This window comes from Rhinolophus ferrumequinum, chromosome 19 (assembly GCF_004115265.2).
Source record: "Rhinolophus ferrumequinum isolate MPI-CBG mRhiFer1 chromosome 19, mRhiFer1_v1.p, whole genome shotgun sequence".
Classification (NCBI taxonomy): domain Eukaryota; kingdom Metazoa; phylum Chordata; class Mammalia; order Chiroptera; family Rhinolophidae; genus Rhinolophus; species Rhinolophus ferrumequinum.
Window position 1 is genome coordinate 9,821,180 of NC_046302.1, and position 24,175 is coordinate 9,845,354.

At 34.8% G+C, this 24,175-nt stretch overlaps 1 protein-coding gene across 11 annotated transcripts in view; it reads right to left on the minus strand.

The window, feature by feature from the left end:
• The window catches only part of PTPRM (protein tyrosine phosphatase receptor type M), a 799,491-nt gene that overhangs the window by 353,534 nt on the left and 421,782 nt on the right, over nucleotides 1–24,175 (minus strand). For all 11 annotated transcript variants that reach the window (XM_033087233.1, XM_033087234.1, XM_033087225.1 and 8 more), the window contains exons 8-9: nucleotides 13,483–13,791; nucleotides 8,379–8,488 (exon numbers count right to left, since the gene is read on the minus strand). In XM_033087233.1, coding sequence (XP_032943124.1) covers nucleotides 8,379–8,488; nucleotides 13,483–13,791 — 419 coding nt within the window. The remainder of the gene's footprint in view (nucleotides 1–8,378; nucleotides 8,489–13,482; nucleotides 13,792–24,175) is intronic.

A 24,175-nucleotide genomic window follows, 5' to 3' on the forward strand; every position in this document is an offset into this window, starting at 1 on the left:
GTACGCCTCCTGCTCCTTTTGGCCCGGGGACGTGAATCATCCCTTTGTCTAACGTCTCCACACTGTATATGCTTCTGGCTCCTTAGTCACTTAGTAACCATCTTGGTTATCAGAGTGACTGTCGTTGTATCGCAGTGCTTGTGTACAAGAAACCCTTACCTTACTTCACAATGGCCCCAAAGTGCAAGAGTAGTGATACTGGCAATTCGGACATGACAAAGAAAAGCCATAAAGTGCTTCGTTTAAGTCAAAAGGTACATATGTTAGGAAAAAACATAGTACATATAGGGTTCGGTACTATCTATAGTTTCAGGCATCCACAGGGGCAGTTTTGGAACTTATCTCATGGATAAGCAGGGACTACTGTATAAGCAAAAACAAGATGATGTAATGGGTCAGAAGGTTCTTGGAGAAAAAAAAATCCCATGGCATATTAAATTTGAGGAGAAAAATGGGAGATGCAGTAATAAATATAAATTGGGATTAGATCAAGGAAGGCCTTGATATTGCAACCAGACTTTTTAATAGGGGCCCTAAATTCTACTTCTTTCTACACTATTACCGAGCTCAGTCAATAGCGGTTATCTGAGCCCAGTTATTCATGCTTGGGATCTTGAAATGTCCTTCTTCAACTCTTGATCCATCAATGCCCCCACTCAGCTGACAAGTCAGGATCATTCTACTTTACTATGTATGCCCAAGCAAGGCCGCATTCTGTACTCTAGTCACACGTTAAACTGATTTGCATTTGGTACTTATTTCATTCTCTCTATAGTTAGCTGCTGTTAGAACTGTTACTTCTAGTACAGAAAGAGCAGTATTTTAATACTTTTGTCTTCTTCCAATACTTTACACATACAAAAATATAAAAAAAGCTGGTTGATATATTACTCTCATGACCAGGAGTCTGGAGTTTACTGACTAGGCAATTTAGAGCTATATAAATTTAGTGAATTACAAATACTTGGAAATATATCCTTGTGCACTTGGGAATATTATGATTGATAAACTTCTAGAAATAAGCTTGATAAGCAAAATTTAAATTTTGATTCATACTTCCAAATTGCCTACATAAAGAAAGAGGCTGAAAAATGTATGTTCCCATCAAGAGTCTATAAACACACACATTTCCCCACATCACTGTTTAACACCTGAAATTACATAAACTTAATCTTTCTGTAACACTTGTTTTATTTCATTTCTCAATCATTAATAAGGTTGGATAGGTATCTTTTCATATGCTTACATGTCATTTGGATTTTTTTTTTCCTATGAGTTTCCTCCTCTTATTCTTTGTTTATTTTTTGTGTGTTTTGCCTATTTTTTGTTAATCTGTATGAAGTCTGTATATTTTAGCCACCAGCCTGTTGACTGTGATAAATGTTGAAAATAATTTCCCCAAGTCTTCTGTTTGTATTTAAACTTTCTTCATGGTACATTACACTATTCAGAAGTTTAATTCTTATATAACCAAATCTGTCAACCTTTTTTTTAATGACTTCTGGTTTTTATGTTAAGCTTAGAAAGATAAACAGTTGCCTCTCAAACAACACAGGTTTGAACTGATGGGTCCACTGATGCAGACTTTTGTCAATAAATATTCAGTTGGCCCTCTATATCCCCAGGTTTCTTATCCATGGATTCAAGCACTCAAGGATTAAAAACAATATTTTCAAACTGTGATTGGGAATCCATGGGTTTGGGGGCTGAATCCATGGGTGTGGGGGCTGACTCTATGCATTGTTCTATGCCATTTTATACAAAAGACTTGAGCATTTGTGGATTTTAGTATCCATAGGGGGTCCTGTAACCAATCCCCTATGGATACCAAGAAATCACTGTTAAGTTTTGGGGGAGTTAAAAATTATATGTGGATTTTCATCTGCACAAAGATTCGTACCCCAATCCCCACATTGTTCAGGGTTCAACTGTATTACAAAAACGTCTTCCTTATATATTCTTATAGTTTAATTTTTGTGTCTAGATCATGAATCTATTTGATATTTATTTTTGTATGATGTGAGGTACGGGTTTTATATGGCATACTATTGTAATAAAATGCTAGGTTTGCTAACATTTATTAAATTTTATCCATTTGTATTCATAAACAAACATGCACTAAAATTTCTACCTTGTAAAATTTTGCAAGGACATGCATCTATTTGTTAACAGTAATTAACTCTGCATTTCTGGTCAAGATGAAGGAGTAGGTAATCTCTCTGCTTGCATACAATCATGACCGCATCAAAATTACAACTAAACTAATGAACAACCATCACCTGAAAATTGCCTGAAGTCTAGCTGAACATAAGTCATATAACTAAGGACGTATAAAGAAGAAATTTTGAGACTCGTAGGAGGGGCAAAGATGCAGGAGCGGATGATCCCTCATCAGCATGTGGCAGTTAAAAATCAGGAAGAACATCTCAGCTACAGAGGTCCTCCCTGTGGAGCAAGGGTTCCCAGCACCACACCAGGCTCCCCAGGCCAGGATTCCAGTGCCGGGAAGAGAAGTCCTCACAACTTCTGCCCATGAAAACCAGCACAGATTGTGGCTGAGTGAGATGGAAGGAAGCTGGAGTCCCAGGGGTTCCTCTTAAAAAACCCACACACAAACTTACTTGAGGGTGGACTTATTCATTCTGGGCTCCAGCACTAGGGTACCAGCTCGAGGGGTACCAGAGACATACGGGGAGACACTGAATTGTCTGGCCTCAGGATGAGGCCTGAGGGGCAACATTCCCCAAAACAGAAATGTCAGCAGATGCCATTGTTTCTTTGTTGAGTCCTTCCACTCTCCCAGTGTGCAGACACTGGCAGCCACCATATCTAAGTCTCCATGAACCTGGCTAACAGTGTTCTTCCCACCCTGGTGATTCCCTGAGAACCCTCCCCACCCAACTTTCGGGCACATCTACATCACTTCCAGTGCTATTTCCATACAAACAGACTGTCTTGGCTCATGCTGAGGACATTTCTAAAATTTCTTAAAGGTTCACAAATCCCAAGCAAGCAGCATCTGGTCTCAGTGTGACCTGTACCTTTTGCTAAGCAGCCCCAAGCCTGACACTAGTGGCAACTGGCATTGGTTCACAGCTTAGCCTCTCCCAGGCACCTCCAAGACCAGTGCAGGTGGAAGAAGACATCTACAGATCACTTTGTGGCTCATGTCAGGAGGACCCGGGAGCTGGCACGCCTGGTGGCCACCTTGGACCATGTTGGAGTACCACCAGGCCATCTCCACAGATGACACACTTAAATGGCAGCCTGGGCAGGCACCAGATCCCTGCTAAAGTGAACCCTGCTCTGTAGGGTCAGTCCCTGCACGACAGCTACTCCACTGGTCAAGGCCAGTCCTCACACCAATCAACCCATGTGTGATTCCCTCCCATTGATGTGCAAATAACAACCAAAGCTTAACTACAACAGGAAGGAAAACACAATCCATACAAGGGACACACCTGGAGCATGTGGCTCAGGTAACCAGGGAGACTGCCACTGGACCCCAAGGTCACCTACTACATAAGGCCACTCTACTAAGACCAGGAGACATAGTAGCTTTACCAAATACATAGAAAAATATCCAGGGATGCAGCCAAAATGGGCAGACAAAGAAACATGTTCCAAATGAAAGAACAGAACAAAGCCCCAGAAAAAGAACTAAACAAAATGGAGAAAAGCAATCTACCAGATGCAGAGTTTAAAACACTGGTTATAGGATTTTCAATGATCTCAGTAAGAACTTGACAAAGAGATAGGAAGCATGAAAATGGAGACAGAAAACATAAAAAAATAATAACCAGCTAGAAATGAAGAATACAATAACTGAATTAAAGAATATATTAGAGAAAATCAATAGTAGATTAGATAAAACAAAGGATTGGATCAGCTATATAAAAGATAAGGTAGCAGGAAACACCCAATCAGAACAGCAAAAAGAAAAAGAATCCAAAAAATGAGGATAGTTTAAGGGGCCTTAGGGACAACGTCAATATTCACATTACTGGAGTACCAGAAGGAGAAGAGAGATAGCAAAGAATTGAAAACTTATATGAAGAAATAATGACTGAAAACTTCCCTAACCTGTTGAAGGAAATACTAGATATACAACCCCATGGAGTGCAGAGTGTCCCAAAAATGATGAATCCAAACAGGCCCACACCAAGACACATTATAATTAAAATGCCAAAGGTAAAGACAAAGAGCAAATCTTAAAAGCAGTAAGAGAAAAGCAGTTCGTTTTTCTAACTGCTTTTCTTTTTTTTTTTAATTGTTATTCTTTTTTTTATTTTTTTATTTTTTTAATTTATTGGGGTGACAATTGTTAGTAAAATTACATAGATTTCAGGTGTGCAATTCTGTATCACATCATCCATAAATCACACTGTGTGTTCACCACCCAGAGTCAGCTCCCCTTCCATCACCATACATTTGATCCCCCTCACCCTCATCCCCCACCCCCCAACCCCCTTACCCTCTGGTAACCACCAAATTACGTTCCCCAGATTAATTTTCAAAACCCCATGGCCATCCTGTGGTCACCAACTGCCCTCCAATTCCCTCACCCTCCCCCCCACCCCCCACCCCTCCCGCCCATCTAGCAACCCTCAGTTTTTCCTCTTTGTCTCCAAAACTGTTTCTGATTAGTTCATTCACTTATTCTTTTCTTTAGAATCCGCAAATAAGTGAGATCATATGGTACTTATCTTTCTACAAGGAAGCTCCCATAAGACTATCAGCTGATTTCTCAACAGAAACATTGCGGGCCAGAAAGTATTGGCAGGAAATATTCAAAGTGATAAAAAGAAGAACCAAAATTATTCTACCAAAATTAGTCTACCCAGCAAAGCTATCATTTAAAATTGAAAGAGAGATAAAGGGCTTCCTAGAGAAGAAAAAGCTAAAGGAGTTCATTACCACCAAACCAGTATTACAAGAAATGCTAAAAGAACTTCTTTAAGAAAAAGAAATGATAAAAAATATGAATTATAAATTGGCAACAACTAGATACAGATATAGATATACAATTACTTTCAATGTGAATGGATTAAATGCTCCAATCAAGGCCATGGCGGGGGGTGCTGAATGGGTAAGAAAACAAGACCCTTACAAATGCTGCCTACAAGAGACTCACTTTAGATCATGAGACACACAAAGACTGAAAGTAAAGGGATAGAAAAACAAGCTGGGATAGCAATACTTATACCAGACAAAATAGACTTTAAAACAAATGCTATTACAAGAGTGGAAGAAAAATTCACTAATGCCGCATCTGCATTATTTATCTGAAGAAACCCAAAGCAGTAATTCGAAAAGACATATGCCTCCATATGATCATTACATCCCTATTTACCATAGCCAGGATATGGAGGCATCCTGGTTATCCATCAATAAATAAATGGATAAAGAAGAGGCGGTACATATATGTAATGAAATATTACACAGACATAAAAAATGAAATCTTGCCATCTGCAACAACATGGATGAACCTAGAGGGTATTATGCTTAGTAGACTAAGTCAGACAAAGAAAAACAAATGCCACATGATTTCACTTATATGGGGAATCTAAAGAACAAAATAAACAAATAAAGAAATCAGAACTAGACTCATAGATACAGAGAACATTTTGATGGTTGCCAGATGGGAGAGAGGGTGGGAAGGTGGGTGAAAAGGTGAAGGGATTAAGAAGTACAAATTGGTAGTTACAAAATAGTCATGGGGATGTACAGTATAGCATAAGGAATATAGTCAATAACATTGTATTAACTGTTTGGTGTCAGATAGGTACTAGATTTATCAGGGTGATCACTTTGTTAGTTACATGTCTAATCACTATGTTGTACACCTGAAACCAATATAATATTGTATGTCAACTCTAATTGAAAAATAAAAAAAAGATATTTAAAAAATTGTAGTTACCTCTGAAATGTGAAATTGAGAAGAAAGGATATTGTACTTAAAATATTCTTTCAGAGAGCAATATTACAATTTCAACTTCATAAAATAAAAATTTTGATAATTATCAGTTCAGGTATCAGAAAATTACTTCGATAAAATTAAATGGCTGATTGGGAGGTAAGGGCTGGAGTTAGCACAAAGGTGGGGAGGAGGGAAAGGAAAGACTAGTTTGAGAGGCTGAAGATGCGTATCAGGGAAATATAAAAGAGAAGGCAAAGAATAAGACTAAAAGAATGTTTTCCTGCTGTAAATTGTCATCACTCCTGGCAAAAACGACACTGTCAGCATTCCTAAGAGGTAAGGAGAAAAATCTAGAATAATCTGAACCGATAGGTTCAGGTTACTCATTAGTAATATCTACATAACTCAATCTATTTTTCTTCTCTCCTTCAAAAACTATCCAAGTGTGCTCTCTGTCTAAAGAAACCACCTGTATTATGTGTCACTAAGCTTTTTTCCAACTACGCGTATGACAATTTCTCTCTCCTTCCGGTTTTTGCCTATAGTCAAATGTGTTTCTATGACAGAATACACTGTTCCTAAGGTTCCTGTTTCCTTTTGGGAAACTGTTCTATTTCCTTAGCATGATATCTGTTCCAGGAGACTGTAGTCTTTCCTAGAGGGGAACAAGTCCGGTTCAACATCAGTCTTTGGCTCTAAGAGGAAGTCATGTCTATCGTCGCCTTTGGTACAGACTTCAAGAGTCACAGTAGGCAGTAATCTTAGCTAAAGAAGAGCTACCTCCTAAGACCCCAACTAAGGCCTACCTTGAGCAACCTAGTACTCCCTACTTTCTCCTTCTAGAAAATATGCAGAAAGGAGAGAGAAAGATTTGGTGATCAGAAAACTTATATTTAATTAGTTAAGCTTCATTCACACATTTGACATTTTTTCTTTGGTATCTAGAAAAGTGGAACAAACCTATATCTGATTTTTAAAACTCTGATTTATAAAACATTCCCACATCCCCATTGTCATAGCATTTCAATCCGTGTACAACTGGGAGATCCTGGCTGCTGAAGTCTGAGACACCAATGGGCTCTTTTATTATTGTTGTTATTATTATTATTATTGAATTATTGTTCCTATTGTTTCTATGTTAAAGTTACTTATTACACAAAGATACATGCTCAGTGGGATCAGAAAGAAAGAATCTGGCTATTATTTTCTGTCTGTGTAGATACCAACATGTGGCTTTTAGGACAGGTGGACTTATTTCTTGGCACTTAACACTGATTTCAAAGATTGTATCTTTTCTGGTTAAAAAAAAAAAAATTCTGTTATTCTTAATGGCAAGATTCCCAAAGATACCATTCTGAGAAGGGTAAGGGGGTCAAAAACATTCATTGTGAAAAAAATATGAACTTGTTTAATTTAATTATAAAACTTAGCTCTAGAAGCTGAGCCATGAGTTTTCATAATACTCGATTCTTTTACAATGAAGCAGTCAATGAACAGCATCAATAACTTAACATGAAAGTCATTTTCTTTTGTCTTTTTTCTTGCTTTTTTTAGCTTTCAATTAATAAACAATTTTTTTTTTTGAATTTCAATACGGATTTTCAAAAGATATAGGGAAACATCAATGTGAGGTTAGTTGGGTCAGGAGAGGGGTTTACTAGTGATCACTGTCTGACAGCTTTTTCTCAGGCTTTTGTCAGTAATTCTGAAAGGTATTCAAGTAGAGGTGCCATAGGAAAACTGTCACGATTTTTGAAGCCTAACAACATATAATTCTGTTGAATTTGCATTCAAATAAATGCTAGCTTAAAAAAATGCACCTGCTTGTTTCTATGACAATAGGCACAGTGAAATGATGCTCATACAGATATGATGACTGTCACCCTGTTATTGCTATTATTTTCTTCCTTGAACAATTCATCAAATTCTTCTCTGCTAGCTATCATTCAACCATTTGATATGCCTCAGTAGACAAAACTGTGTCACAGAAGTCTAAAGTATGTTTTGCTAATACTGAGAAACCGAAAGAAATTATTCTATTGTTATTTCTGAAACAGCATCTATTGACTTTGCTAATTGGATAATCAGCAGTCTTCTATAATTTAGTAGTAAAATATTTTATAGTTAGCAAGAATAGGATTCTATGGTTGCCTCCTAATCAATGTACAAAATACTTATTGGTTTTAATAAAGGTGATTTAAAAACATGTTACTTTGTATCTTTATAGATAACAACACATAATCTGGAAACATCCATATCATTATAAATGTGCATCCTGAAAATACACATAATTCAAAAACTCATTTCTAATTTTTTCCTTCTATATAGTAATCATTATAACTATTGAAAACATTAAACTTCTTAAAAGACATGATGCTGTTATGCATTTTTAAATACTAGTCTAGCTATCATAGAAATTATAGTAAGAAGTTAAATTACTAACAAATGTATATACTACCTCATATAAAGTGATAACACCATATGTTTGAATTGGTTCTCTCCATTGAAGAAATATTTTCTCTTCAAAGGTACTTCCTTGGATGGATTCAGTAGGAACAGCACCTGGCACTAGAAGGGGAGGAAATCAATAAATATTATGTAACAAACAAACAAACAAACAAAAAAGATTTTTCTAGACTTGATAGGTTTTTAACTCTCTGTTGAGGCACAAGATTTTAATAATCCATAGATACACTTATATTTCTTTTAGAAATATGAAATTCAAAACCATTTTGGCTATACTGTCTTTATAAAGAAAATAAAATTCCTCACTTTTTTCTTTAAAGTTTGAATCAATTAGATGAAGCTCAGTAATCATATTTTAAATGAACTTTTTTATCTTTAAAAATAAATAAAGAAGCCTATACAGCAATGAGAATTCCCACATGTTGCTTGTGGGAGTTAAATTGGTACAACCACTTTGGAAAATAATTTGGTCGTATAGGTAAAGAGGCATATATCAAATGACCCAATAATCCCACCTCCAGGTATATTCCCTAGTAATATTCTTGCACACATATACCAGGAAACATATTGTTCTAGGATGTCAACAGAGCATCATTTTTAAATAAAACCAATAAGAGACAAACCAAATAGTTCAATAAATTGTTTTATATTCACACAATAAAATACAAAGAAGATTGAAAATAAATGACAGTTACACACATCATGATGAGTGAATTTTATAACCATACTATTGAGTGACAAAAGCCTGTCAAAGAAGAATATATATGAATTGTACTTATATTTAATATATCTATTAAAAATAAACACTAAACATAAGTTTTACAAAGATGTGATATAGATAAAATAATATATTTTAAAAATTGTTTTATTTATTTATTCATAATATAAAATATTTGGGAAAGTTCGATGCCATTTTTTAAAACCTAAAATATGTAACACTGTTTGATTAGTTTGCAAGAAAATCTAACTGACATAAGGGAAAATAGAAATTGACTTGCCAATTTTCTATAAAATAACATTTAATATTATTTTAAAAATATTATCTCATATTCATTTAAATTCAGTTTTTCAGTATGCTTTATATTATATACAGTTTAGTGTATTAGTATGTCTACCTATTTATAAACTAATATATTAATACTTCTTATAAATATACATATATTTGGGGACACAGGATCAAATTTTTTTGGTGATGGTGTGAGTAATCCAGAAAGTGGTTCAAGAGGAGTCACACTTCTGAATTTCAAAACTCATTATAAAGTTAGTTTCAAGACATTGTGGTACAGGTAGACCCCGCATGACACGGTTGTTAGGTTCCTAAAAAAACCATGTTATGCGAATCCATGTTATTATACGAAACAAAGAACGAGTCCAAAAAAGGGGGTTAGTTTCCAAAAATTAACAAAACATACTACTATATTTTTATAATTAAGAGAAATATCTATATTAAAGCAATTTTCACCAAAAGTATAACATATTAATATGTATTCAATAATACTTTCTTCGTCATCATTACTAAGCACCATTAACCAAGGCCGTTTTCTTTTTGACAAAATATCTTCATCCTCTGAACATAATACTCCATGAACAAAATGGATTTAAAATTGTAATGAATTTTAAAATTCTGCAGTCAAATCTGATATGACATCCATGCACGAATGAAAAATTTCAAATGAGATGTCTTTTGCTCTTAAAAGCTTTTGTTATGTTCCGTGTTATTCAGGGATTTCTCTAATTTCAAACGAGATATTTTTTGCTCTGAAAAGCTCTTATTGCACTCCATTCTCTAATTCTCAAACCGTGTTAGAGTGCAACCATGTTCTAGGATGCTGTGTTGTACGAGGGTTTTCCCCAATTTTCGAACAGTGTGAGAGCGAAACTGTGTTATAGGAAGTGCTGTATTATATGGGGGTTACCTGTATTAGCATAAATATAGACATACAGATCAGTGGAATAGAACTGAAGGTACAGAAATAAACCTCTACTTTTGCAATCAGTTGATTTTCATCAAAGGGTGCCAGGGAAATCCAATGGGGAGAGAATAATCTTTTCAAAAAGTGGTGCTGAACAACCTGTAGAAGAATGAAGTTGGATTCCTGCCTCACACCATTTATAAAAATTATATCAAATAGATTAAAAGTCTAATGTGTAAGAGCTAAAACTACAAAACTCTTAGAAGAAAACATAGGTGTAAATCTTCATGACCTTGGATAAGGCAATGGTTTCTTAGGGAGAATACAGTACCTCACAGGAACTTAGGTCTAGTACCTGTTTTAGAAGTTCTAGGAATTCAGGACTTGGGATATACAGTCTTAGTATCTAAATTTGTAGAATTGAGGCCTATTCTGTCTAGTGATACTTTAAACAGTAATAAAAATAAATTTATTCCACACTTTCTCATAAAAAACATTACTTCAATAAAAATACTGTACTGCAATAAAACTCACAGTGTTCAATGAATTGTACCCTTTGTTAATGGTAGATAAAAAAAGTGACCATCCTTTTTTCTTCAAACTAGTATCATTTCACAATTATTTCTTTTCTGTCTTCCTTTTTTCTATCTTTTTTGAAGTATTTTTTTTGTTGTTGTTGTGAGGAAATATAATTTGAAATAAAAGTTTTTCTAATTAACTGGATGCCGGTGTGCTCTAAAAACAATAGATTTTTATTTGGAATTAATGCATGCCCCAACTTCAGGAACTAACAAGATCATTTAAACAAACAAAAATAAATAAGTTATTCAGATCTCATGTTTTGACAGAATTTCTAGCTTATGTCTGTTCTCAATTTGAAACCCAAAAGTGTTGAGTGGATCCATGCTTTAGTAAGACATAGCTGCTCATCTCTAGAAATGACTGCATTTATCTCTCTCAATGATTAAAACATTACTGTTGATTAAAACATGAATTAAATTATTATCAACAAACTTTATTGTCTTATTTAAAGACTAATCAAATATTTTGAGTGTGTATTAGCTACTCAGTGTCATGCATATTGCTTTAAAAGAAAAACAGAAGACTTATTCTCTCAAGTAGTTTAGAGTTAAGAGAAAAAAAATATATACTCATAACATAGTGAGAGAACAAGGAAACGTCACAACAAGTTGCTTTGAATTGTACAACAATAACAATCATGTTCACCTATTAACAGCCCCTCTCTGGCAGCTACTAATAGCTCACTATTTTAATTTCTTCTAACCTTAAAATGCCTTAAGTATTATTTTCAAACTTCTCAGATGAGGAAATTAAGGCTCAGAGATTTAAAGACCCTATCAAGCAAATAAGGTCAGAAGGATGAGAGGAAAATGGGGGGGAAGAGTTGGAGACATGAAGAGCCTGAAAGTTGAGGAGAACTTCGGAGGGTAGCAGAGGAGATGGAATCGAGAGGCGGCCAACTAGAAGGGCAGGTTGCAGAGGACAACAGACAACGAGGAAGAGCCCGGGATATAAGGAGTGTGGCATAAAGGAATGATCCTGACGTGACATTTTTGCAGAACGAACTGCAGTGGGGGAAAGTTATTAGTTCTAGAATATGAGCCAAGAATACATTAGACCTTGAAAGTCAAGACTTGGATAAAGAGAGTCATTGAAGGCTCTTTGTGGAGAGTGACATGATGCAAATGTATTTCAAAGATGAGTTCAGTGAGTGAGTAGGGGTGCCTTGGAATGGCAAAGGTGGAACCACAAAGAAAGGTTAGAAACTATTCCAGAAATTTCAGTATAAAATAATGAGGATGTGAATAGAGATTGTAGAGGTTGAGAGAAAAGAACAATGTAGAATCCTGGAAGTAGAAATAACAGTAGTCAGAATCAAATTAAACACTGAAATGCAGGGGAGGAAGGGTCCAGAAATGACTTGTTGACAATGCTGACATCTTTCTTATTTCCTGGGAGATGAGGAAGAATTGGAAGAAATAGAAATAAGGATTCCAGTCTTGGCCCTGGCTGAGTGACTTGTATCAAACTAATACTCCTAACAAAAATAATTGTAATAAAACAGCTATTTGACAGCAACCAATTATTTGTAACTATGGAAGGACTTAAAGGGCTACAAAAAAAGAGAAGAATGTGGGGTGAGCGCCTCATTTACTCTGGCTGTTTCCATGTTTTCCTTCTGTAGCAATATGCATGGTATTGTATAGGTAATAAATACTCAAAATACTTTGGTAGCTCTTTAAATTAAATAATAAAGTGTTATAAATATTTAATTTGTTATAATAAATGATCAAATATCATAATAAGCTACATGAAGAAACAAAAAATTAAACTTCTATTTTTCCCAGGAATAAGTAAATATATTCATTTAATGGGCTTCCCAAGTTCTTTGCAATTTATTTTGATGCCTGCCAAATTAATTTTAGGTCAAACATATAATACACTACCCTGTATTTTATGTGCTATATGAGCACGCGATTGTACATAAGAATCCCCTCTATAATCAGTGTAAAAGCCCATTTATATCCATGCTATGGGATTCAAATAATATTTTCACTATTTTAAATTATTTTAGGGATTTATTACAATTGCGTATTTGCTTTTATTGATGAGTTGCTGGTAACGTGCGTGGTTTACTTGTTAAATTCTTGTTTATTAAGGTAATATCCAATTACAACATTGTTCCTATGGGAAAATATGATCTATTTCATGACCACCAACCTAATGAGGTAATTTCTCAGCTCTATGCTGAAAAGCAAGAGCCTTTATTTGGTCTGAATTTTTATCTGAACTATGAAAAATATTTCAGAATACCTTTTACATATATTTAAATAAGCATTTCATGTAAATAATCTAATGCCTCTTAGTCCAACATAATAATAAAACAATTCTCAGTCGAACAAAGATAGAGAAATACAGAATTATTATACATAGAAAACTGATTTTATGACTCTTAAAGAATTAAAAAGACTTGTACACCTTCATTCCCTTTACCTTTATCAGCTCTTAAGTCTATAGAAGCACAGGTGCATGTTTGTATTATTCAACCCAGTGACTAGTTCATGCTTCCATTTTTATTGTAAAGATCTCAATTTACAAGAAGCAAAAGCTGCTTTTTTGAAAGGATATAGATTTCATTAAACATCATTTAAAAGTACTCACAATCTTCATCTGTCTGTACTATGAGTTCTTGACTTTCCTTCCGTCCCTCAGGATTCATGAGGATGAGTTTCACACTAACATTGGTATATGGTGAAAGGTTAGTGATCGTATGTTGAGGGTGTGAATTATCCGTGTCCCAGCTTACTTCTTCTCGAACTTGCTCTTGTCCTCCGACTTGGTAGCAGTAGTGGACTGTGAGATTGTAACTATGGCAACGAGTCACATTATATCCAAATGGCTCCCAGCGGATAGTGATTTGACGAGATTTGACTTCTACTACTTCCAGTTTTCTTGGGCCTCGCATGGGATCTATTCAGAAATAAAAGAAAACAAGGAAGAAGAAAACATAAGAGAAAAATTTTAAAGCTCTGGTGACACCCAGATGTCACAGATAGTCCTACTTTTCCTCAATAACTGGTGTCCTCTTCTTCCAGAATAATAAAATCCTTTAATCTTATCAGGGTATAAATCCACCCAGAATAAAGACTACATAAAATTTCCACCTCTTCTGCACCGAGATGTGGCCACGGGCCTACGTTCTGGTGAATGGCATACAACTCTGCACCCAAGTCCCACGTACAGAGTTTCAGGTTTCGAAATCTAAATGACATGTGGCGAATATTAGTATTTTGAATGTTTTAAAAGAAAGAATATATACAGAGAAAGCTTAAACTTGTTTATGAAATGATGATGAAAATGCAATAATACTGAGTACCTAACATTTATTGGGCACTTGCTATGTGCTATATAGACCTCTCTAAGAAGTTTACCTTTCATGAGTTTTGGGAGAACCTAATCTAAAACACTCTGCATTGCTATGTTCGTAAACGCATTCGATACACACATTTTGATTTTTATTTTCCTGAATTGTGGTCATCGTATATTAATGCAAAGAGATCAAAAGATGGTAAGGGAAAGAAAGCATGAAAACTTGAGAAACAATAAGTACCATTTACTGTGTGTACTTACTATGTGTGAGTTCCTTTATATATTTTTTCTATTCCTCAGAACAATCCTGTGGATTACGTACTGTTCTTCCCAATATAAAGTTAAAAAAAATTGTGGCCAACATCAGTTCAATGACTTGACCAGGGTCAAGGTTTGACTGTGGCATTTAAATTCACATGTAAGTGCCAACTGAACACATGCTGCTTTAACTCTAGTGCAGAGTTTCTACTAAAAATACAGAAAATAAGATGAAAAGAAATTAGGATATTAAATGTACCTAAAACTCCACCTAAAACATGACCAAAGAATCCATAATGTACTAAAGACCCTATATATTTAATCTTGGGACAAGAGTGCTGGAAAGAATCCTTCTCCCTTATCCTGATTCCAGAAAAGGGAGGTTCAGGCCATGTTCCCCAGTTTAGCTTTCCAAGACAACCCTATCTACCCTGCAAATTTGTCTGGATAATTATTGAAGTTCATTTTTTTTTCTTCAATTGTGCAACAATTCCTTCTTTTCTCATCATTTAGGACCTAGAGAGAACTTAGAACCAACAACCTCCAACAAATTAAAACATTTAAAGTGAAATAATGTTTTGGTTTTATATATGCTAGATGGGATTGATCAGCTAGATATCTGCCAAAACCATAAAATGAAGTTAATAATGATTGTTCATGCTATTCCATCCTGTAATAACTCCAGAAACCAAGGGCAATTAAGATGAAAACTCTCCCAGAGAATCTTGACTGGCATTCCTTATTTATTACAAAATTGTTTTTTTATAGTTAAATTACTAGTGTTAGGAAAAATATAAATTATTTCGAAATAACATTGAAGGTTTTTTTTCCCCAGTCTAGAGACTTTTCACACTGTAAAGGAAATGTCTAATTTTATATAATGGTTCATTAGTTGAATGTTTGCAAAAACTTTTAATAAGCTCCAGATCACTTAGACATAAACAAATTAACATGCATCTCTTTACTTCTTCTTAATCACACGTCTGCACAAGGACTGTTCTAAAGCATTTTCAAAGGTTTTCATCAATTTTACTTACTATTAAAATGACTAAATGCTTCAAATATTAGTTTAAACAAGCAAGGCAGTTCTAACTCAATTTCAATAGAAAACTACTTTCCACTGCATAAATAAGCCTGTATTACTTTAGTATTCCTTAGCCAAGAAAACATACACATGAATTAAACCCAAGGATTAAAAAACAAAAACAACAAAGGATCTTTCTGCTTACTGGTCAAGTTTTCTGAAATGCATACTCCCTTCCTCTCTGTTATTACCTCTTAGAATTCCATCATAGTAAAATTATGTCGCAAACTTCCCATAAATTTCCCAACTAAAGTAGGTAAGCCTAGCACAAAACAACCACTTCTATGTCCAAGGTTTCAGAGTCCCTATGGTCATAAGTGGTAATTAACACGTTAGAGAAAAGAGGCTTTATGTGCTCGTATCATATCTAAATTTTAGACTGCAAAAGGGTTGTACTCACTGGCTTCATTTTCAAGCTCCCAGTTAACCAGAACAAACTATTTCACATAGGGTTTCCAGGCGGGAATTCCCGCCTGTTCTCAGGAATTCTTTTCGCTTTTCCATTCCCAAATCCCGAGATATAAACTGTTTCCTGTTCTCATGATGAATCATTTCCACAAAGTGACGGCTGATACTACCAACCACCTGGGTTCAAGGAGCCAATTTTCCCGATTTCCCGACCAACTTTTCTCAGGATTCGGGAACGGAAAAGGGAAAATAATTCCTGAGAACAGGTGAGCATTCCTGCGCGGAAACCCTAGCGATAAACAGGAAAAATGTCTAAGAGATACATTGTGAGTAGTACGTTTATTTCCCATTGTGGGTATTACTCGGCTCAAGGAGCCAATTTCCCCGATTTCCCGACCAACTTTTCTTGGGATTCGGGAACAGGAAAGAGAAAGAATTCTTGAGAATGGGCGGGAATTCTCACCTGGAAACCCTAATCTCACAGAAGCATTTCCAAACAAAATATTTCCACTGTGCCCTTCACGGGCCTTCGCCTATCATACAGATCTGTTGTGTCTCCTAATATGTTGATATCAACATGGCAGGGTCAACTCATATCAACAGGGGGAAGGGATGGATGCCACTTTGATTTGTCCCATTAGTCAAAAGCCGAAGTTGAATCAGTACCACGATGCGGACAGTGTGGTCCACCTGAGAGGGAGAGCTATCATTTTTCTCTTGCCAGGGACTAAAGGCCACGATGATGTGAGTTGGGAAGAAGGCATCTGATAACATAAGCTGAATGTCCTGTGCTATCAAGCACCTGTGCTAACATCCTCCTTTGACAATATCTCTGAAAGAATAAGTCTAATGAGTGAGGGAATCTGACAGTCTTTCAACTCATTGTAAGCAAACTGCTCGATTTTATCGCTTTTTGATTTTCTTCTGCCATTATGCAAAATTGCGCTCTGATCCAGCAATGGTTTATAATGGTTGCGTCTTAAGTTAGTGTTTTATGGTACCTTTATCTTCACTGTTTCTGCCAGAAACACTACTACTAGTGTGCTGCTAACTGTGAATGAGGCATTCCACAGGGATGTTTGCTCTAGCGAGTTATACTGAAGATCGCTGAAAACTCTGAAGGGCATCCTTGTAGAAATATATCACACCGAAGGAAAAAAGTGGCAACTTCATAACCAGAAATGTGTAATTTCAGTAGGCTAATTACAACTCATACTGCATTTCTGGGAGTTGAATCCACATGGCCAAAAATTCTTGGCATACTATTACAATCATGCTATGTGCACAAAATTAATCTCTTGGAGTTAGATAACAGGGTAATAAATTATATTCACAGGACAACTAATTGTAGGATATTTGCTTCTCTTTCCTCACAATCCTGAAGATGCACTAAGGATCCAAGGACATGTCTTTTCACACTCACACTCTTGGCTCACACGGGGATGGGCACTGCGACAGGCCCCACTGGCATGAATCACGAGGTCAGCCATCTAATCTGGGCCCACTGACTCAGGATAAGAGATTAGAATAGCCTCCCAAATGACTGCAGTGGCTGTGGCACCGGAAGCTTAGTCAGCGAGTTTTTACCAATTCCCCCGTTGGTCAGCAGCATTTTTCATTCTGTTCTCTTTCTGCCAGTTTGAGCTAGATTTCAAGCAGAGACATCTGACACTGGCAGTCGTGACCTGAGGGACCAGCAAGTATAGTTGTAGCCTCCAGCACTTTAGCCTCCTATTTAATCAGCGATCCTGGCTCCCTCTACATTCATTCCTATTTTTCTATGAATCAGGGCAGAAATTGACTGATAGGATCAATTTCCATTGCAGGTTTAAGTCACAGCTCTTTTCTCTGGAACTCTGCACTTTACCTTCTATTAGTGCTACAGTGCTTTTTCAGAAACTCAATTTCAGAACCTATGAGAGAGATTTGGGTGTAATTTTAGGATCTTGTCATTGATAATCAAAAACACAGACTACAACCAATGTTCCCACTAACAGGTTTTTCTTTTTTCCCTCTTCATGAATTATCCGGAAGCTTATTACAATAAAAGGAATAGCCACCAGAATGGCATGGTGGACCCCCTTTGGCACCTTCAGCTACTATATTTCTGCCTTGCCAGTTACACAAAGTAGGTGACAAAATAATAAAGTAATAAAGTAATTTACTATTCAGTTCAATCATAGCAAAAACCTGATTAACTAATAATATAATGGTTTCCCCAGTCCTTCAATATTCCTAAGCAGCCAAGATCCCAGGCCTGGCACTGTTTTCAAGTAAAATTGCGATAGTTTCTGAATTTGTCAAAGTTTTCCAGGGTTTAAAAAGTGTCCTTTGTCAGTGAAGTTGAAAATTCTGAAACATATCAATCCTCAATCTATGGTACCCTATAGGTATTGGGTAAACACAAAAAGTAGGACTGTTGGTTTGTAGAGTTTGCACATCTTTAATTGTTCGAATTAAAGATAATATCAAATTGCTCTCCAAAAGGAAAACAATGTCCAGATGTTCCTTTTTTCCCAAACCGATTCTATTTCAAGGCCATAAACTAATATAAGTTCCCAAGGACAGATCTTAAGTTACTGGTACTGGATCCAGTAAAATGTAAATAAGCAAAGTCTAATGCGGGACCATGTTGAACTGCATCATTTATTTGACATAATAATATATATATATATATATATATATATATATATATATATATAGAGAGAGAGAGAGAGAGAGAGAGAGAGAGAGAGAGAGAGAGTCAAATAAATTTATTTGACAAAAATTTATTATGTACAGAACTATTTCTTTCCTTAGCTATAGCAACTCTGTTTAACAAGTGTTTACGTTAAGAACCTCTGCCAATGAACCACTCATCATACCGCATCATTACATGTACTTTATTTTATTACACAGGATGTGATGCCTCCCCAGGGGCACCTTACATCATGTTCCTTCTCTAAGACAAAGTGTGAGCTCAAATGGTAGCTCTGCAATCTAATGTCTAAACTATATCAGCTCTGGAATCTAAAGACTAACTCTTGAGCCAGGGACAGCATAGAAAAGTTAAACCTGATGTTCCCTGGTTAATACCAGACACTTGGAGGTGTCTAAAGTATCTACAGCCAGTACTATCTCCTAGATCCCAGCAGACACAGACACAATCTCTGAACAAAATCATCCTTAAATTACCCCTTGTTTTCAAAGATAAAGACAAACCAAATACAATGATTATTAGCAGAGACCACCAAAGGCACCATAAAACAAACTACCATGAGTGAGAGTCAGTAGAAATAAGAAACAACAGATTTAGATACCAAAAAAAAAATCAGATTCATAATATAAAATATTAGTAACATTTTCAAACTTAAAAATATAATCACAAGAATGAGCATGCAACTATGAAAAATTACCAGGTCTATTAAAACAAAAAACAAAACTAAATATAACTTTTAGAAATTAAAAAAAAAAATTAAATATAACAAAAACTCAATGGATGGATAGGACAAGATTGGATACAGATTAGGAGAGAATGAATGAACTAGAAGATAGATCAGAGAAAATTATTGGAATGAAGCACAGAGAACTGGAAAGAGGAAAGTAACAGAAAAAAGGGAAGAGGGCTGAAGGACAGAATTTGAGGGTCTAACTTATTTTCAATTGGTATTCCAGGAGAACAAAGAGAAGAGAGGTGAAGACATATGAAGAGAATACACCTGAAGACATATGTCTGAGAATTTTCCAGAATTGACAAAAGATATCAATTAAAATATACAAAAAAGGGCAACATATACAAAAAAAGGATAAATTAAATTAAGTCCAAACTTAGAAATCCTATAGTTAACTATGGACACCAAAACTAAAGAGACAATCTTAAAAGCATCTGTAGAGAAATGATATATTACTTATAAAGCAACAGCAATTGGACTAACAGGTTTCTCAACAGCCTCCATGAAAGGCAGAAAATGGGAACACTATATCAAAAGTGCTGAGAGAAAACATGATAACTTAGAATTGTACATCTAGTAAAACTATCTCTCAATAAAAGATGAAATAAAGATGGTTTCAAAGAATCAAAACTAAGTGAGTTTACTACCAACTACCTATAATAAAGGAGAAACTACAGGCAGATTTTAAAAAGGTATTTAGAGGAAAGTCTGAGATGCTAGGAGAAATGATAAGCAAATAAACATCTACACTTATAATTATAAAATAACAAATAATGTCTAATTTGAGAGGTTGAAAAATAATGCAGAATTAAACTACTGACAACAAGAACAATATAAGCCGGGAAAGAGAATAGTATGAGATCCCTATATCATGGGGAAGGGGGAGATTTAAAAGATTAAATATAGACTTTGTTAAGTATGTATGGCAAATTTTCTGCATAACCACTACAAAAGGAGAATGATAATTTTTGTAACAATAAAGAATAAAATAATAATAATTAAAATATACATTCAAAGAAAAAAAGTCTTAACTAATGCTAAATGAGAAAGTCTAATACTAGCATATTTGGATTTTGGGGGGTAGAAAGAAGTCCAAATATATTATTAATCACAATACATTTAAATGCAACCTTGTAAATTAAAAAATACAGAGAATTACACCCAATGTAAAATCAATATCCTGCTATATTCTGCTTATAAAGAATAAATCTAAGTCATATTTACATGAAATGTTGAAAATAAAAGAATATAAAAAAGATAATTGGCAAATTATTAACTAGAAGAAACAGAGTAGCTGACCTAAGGAACACAGAAAATCATTACATAATGATAACATTTTCAATTCATCAAAAAGATAATGATTATAAGTTTTTATGTACTTAACAACATAGCCTTTGACTATATAAAGCAATTGACATCTTAATACAAAACCAAGCAAGAATACGTGTGAGCAACATATTTAATTCATAAATAAACATCAATGAATAACTTCTAAGCAAAATAGTCAAATGCAGCCATATATACTCGTATATGAAATGATGATAAATGCATGACCAAGTTAGATCAATTAGGATAGTTTAACAATAAAAATCTATGAATGCAATTTATCTAACATTATCAAACTAAAGAAGAAAAACATATGATTGTTTCAATAGATGCAGAAAGATAACTAATTATACACAGACAATGTGAATGTCAGTACACATTCAGGATCTACAAATGTTTAGAGTAAATGTTTAGCAAGGTGGTTGAACATGGAATGAATATTAAAATCCTTTGTATTTCTACATGTAGCTAACAAACTGAAACACGAATTTAAAAAAGATACCATTTACAACATGACCAAAATATATAAGGTATTTAGGACTAAATCTTACAATTCAGCAATAATAAATAAAAATCCAAAAATAATTTTTGAAAGGCATTTAATGAGGATCAAAATAAATAGAGAGGTCTACCATGTTCATGAATAGGAAGATTCAATATTTTAAAGGTATCAACTCTCCCCAAGGTAACCTATGGAATAAACGCAATGTCAATCAAATCTAACTAGAGTTTTTAAAAACATGATGAGTTGATTCTAAAATAAATAAAGAGCAAAGGTTAGTCCTTCATACTCTTGAAGAAAAATGGAATTGAGAAACTTGTCCTATCAGAAAGCAAGAGTTATTAAAAAGCTATACTAAGTGTTGCTGAAAGAATAGACATAGAGCAGAATAGAAAGCTAATACATGACAGAGGTGGCAATTCTGATCCTGACTCCTGGGGAAAGACAAATGGTGCTGGAGAAACTGTACCCATATTTGGGGGGAAAAAAAAAAAGAAAGAAAGAAAGTGAATTCCTACTCTGCTCCTCACATAAAAATCCATTCCTACTGAATTAAAAACTTAAACATAAAAAAAAAAAAAAAAAAAAAAAAAAAATTAAAATTTTTACCAAAAAATATTGGGGGTTCTCTTTCTGATTTTATGGTAAGGAAATATTTCTTAAACAAGAAACAAAAAGCATCAAGTATCAATGAAATGCTTGACAATTTATACTACATTAAAATTAAGAACTTAGGTTTACTAAGTTGTGCTATAAAGAAAGTGAAAAACTAAGACATAAGCTTTTTCTGGGAAGGAAAAGAAAAATAACCAAATAGAAAAGGACAAAAGATATAAACTGGCATATCATAGAAAAGTAAAAAGGCAAGCCACAGGGCAGGAGACATTGGCAACTATTTAACAAAAGAGATATATCTAGAATACATACAGAATGTCTACAAATCACAAGAATGACTCAAAAGAAAAAAATGGGTGAAAGCTAAGAACAGGAATTTCACGGGAGAAAAAGAATATGAAAATATATTCAAAGTTAATATAAATCCAGGAAATGCAAATTAATTAAGGTTGTAGTGAGGTTCCATTTTAAACCAATGAGATTAGCAATAATTAAGAAGTTTGATCATACTAGTTATTGGCAAGATGTAGGTGAATGCAAAGTGTTATATACACACACCAATCAGGGTGTGAACTGGTAGAGCTACAATGTCAGTATGTCTGGTGAAGTAAACATTTGAACACCCTACAACCCAGCAGTTATATTCTTAGGTATATATCCTGGAACAGTGTTTTTAAACTTCTCTGATAGTAAGAGTAATCTGGAACACTTTTTAAATATCAGGTTTTCTAGGCCTTTTCATCAGAGATTCTGATTTGGTCATCCAGTTATAAAGCCGTAGAATTTGCATCTTTAAGAAGCAGTTTAAGTGATTGTTATTCACCAGAGAAGTTTGGGGGAAAAAAACCTCGAATTCCTTTCCATCTTGGTTCAAAATCAATCTCTCTTATGACTGTTTTTTCTTAGTTAAAATAACTCAAAGGTTTTCAAATACCCGCGTGGTCAAAATCCTAATGTTCATATGTTGATTATATTTCTATATGTTTTATTGTGTTCTGTGACACTCAATTTCACTGAATACTGATTCCAGGTCTAATATGAATGCTTTCTCCTAGAAGATGTCTATATTTGTTAATCAACACATTTGGTAAAGGATGCTAACACAGAACAATAAATAATAAGCATCTGGCTTGGTTCCTTTGTTCTCATAAGTCAATTCAGGAAACTATCTCCTTTTCTCCAGTATTCACCAATTTTCTATGAAAATCCTTTCCAAATTCTGTGTTGTGCCCTGCATCTCAGTTTAACTTTACTGCTTTAAAGAGATCACACTATAAATATGGCTTCCACTAACCACTGATATGGTCTGCTTTTGCCTGAGCTCATTTCCAAAGTGTAAAGTTCATGACTATAGATGGAACAGTAGTGCTATACAGCAAAACTAGAATCTTCAATTGTATCAATGCACTGGGATGAACAAACTGCAATTCATCCTATAGGTGAACTTTACAAGAAAACTGTTGTATGAAATAAAAATGAGTCTGCAGTAAAAGACTTCCTTGGTATTTATCTCAGACTGTATAAAATAGGAAGAGGCAAAATGATTTCCACAGAGTTGTTAAGAACTGTCAGAAATTGGTTTGGGATGGGTTTTGACCTTTTCTAACCCTCATAAAGCTGTGATACCCACAAAAAGCCTTAGAAGTTTGGTCTGGTATTTTACCCAGAGCAAAAGAGTATCCAAACCATTTACTGTTTGTTACAGAAGTCATGTGATTCGTGTTGGAAAAAAGCAAATCAAACACTATTTTAGTTTTAACTATAGGAACCATTATCTCTAGTTAATGCTAAACATATAAATGTAATCTAAAACATTTTATTTTTCTGTTTAGAGCCTCCTATTTTGGTATTTCCAATCTTTTTATGATTGCATAGTTTTTTGTTTGAAGTTGTTTATGAGTCTGGGCAAATGGTTTCACAAAAGACCACACTCAGTGATGGCAGATTAATCACAATACTGTAATTATTCTTCTGTGTTTTCATCAACAACTTGCTTTAAAAAGAGCTTTCCTTAATTTAAAATCGCACATGATTGATAAGTTTGTATTTAGAAATCCAAGTTTTCCATCCTTTGAATCATCTAGGGAAGCCTGGAGAATGGGAGGGTAAAAACATCGTGCCAGGAATCCCACTCAGGACTTTAACATCAGCACAGAAAGAGGTATGGACCAGTTGCTTTTATTTAAAAAACATAACAAAAAAGAAAACAAAGGTTCTGACTTGAAATTTTTCCTGTTTCCCCAAACAACAAACAACTTAAACAAAGAAAAAGAAAAGCTTGCTCTTTTTATAAAGAGTAGTTTACCTCTCTGCTGAATTAGCTCCAGATTTTGGTATCAAATTAGCACTGGGTTAGCATTA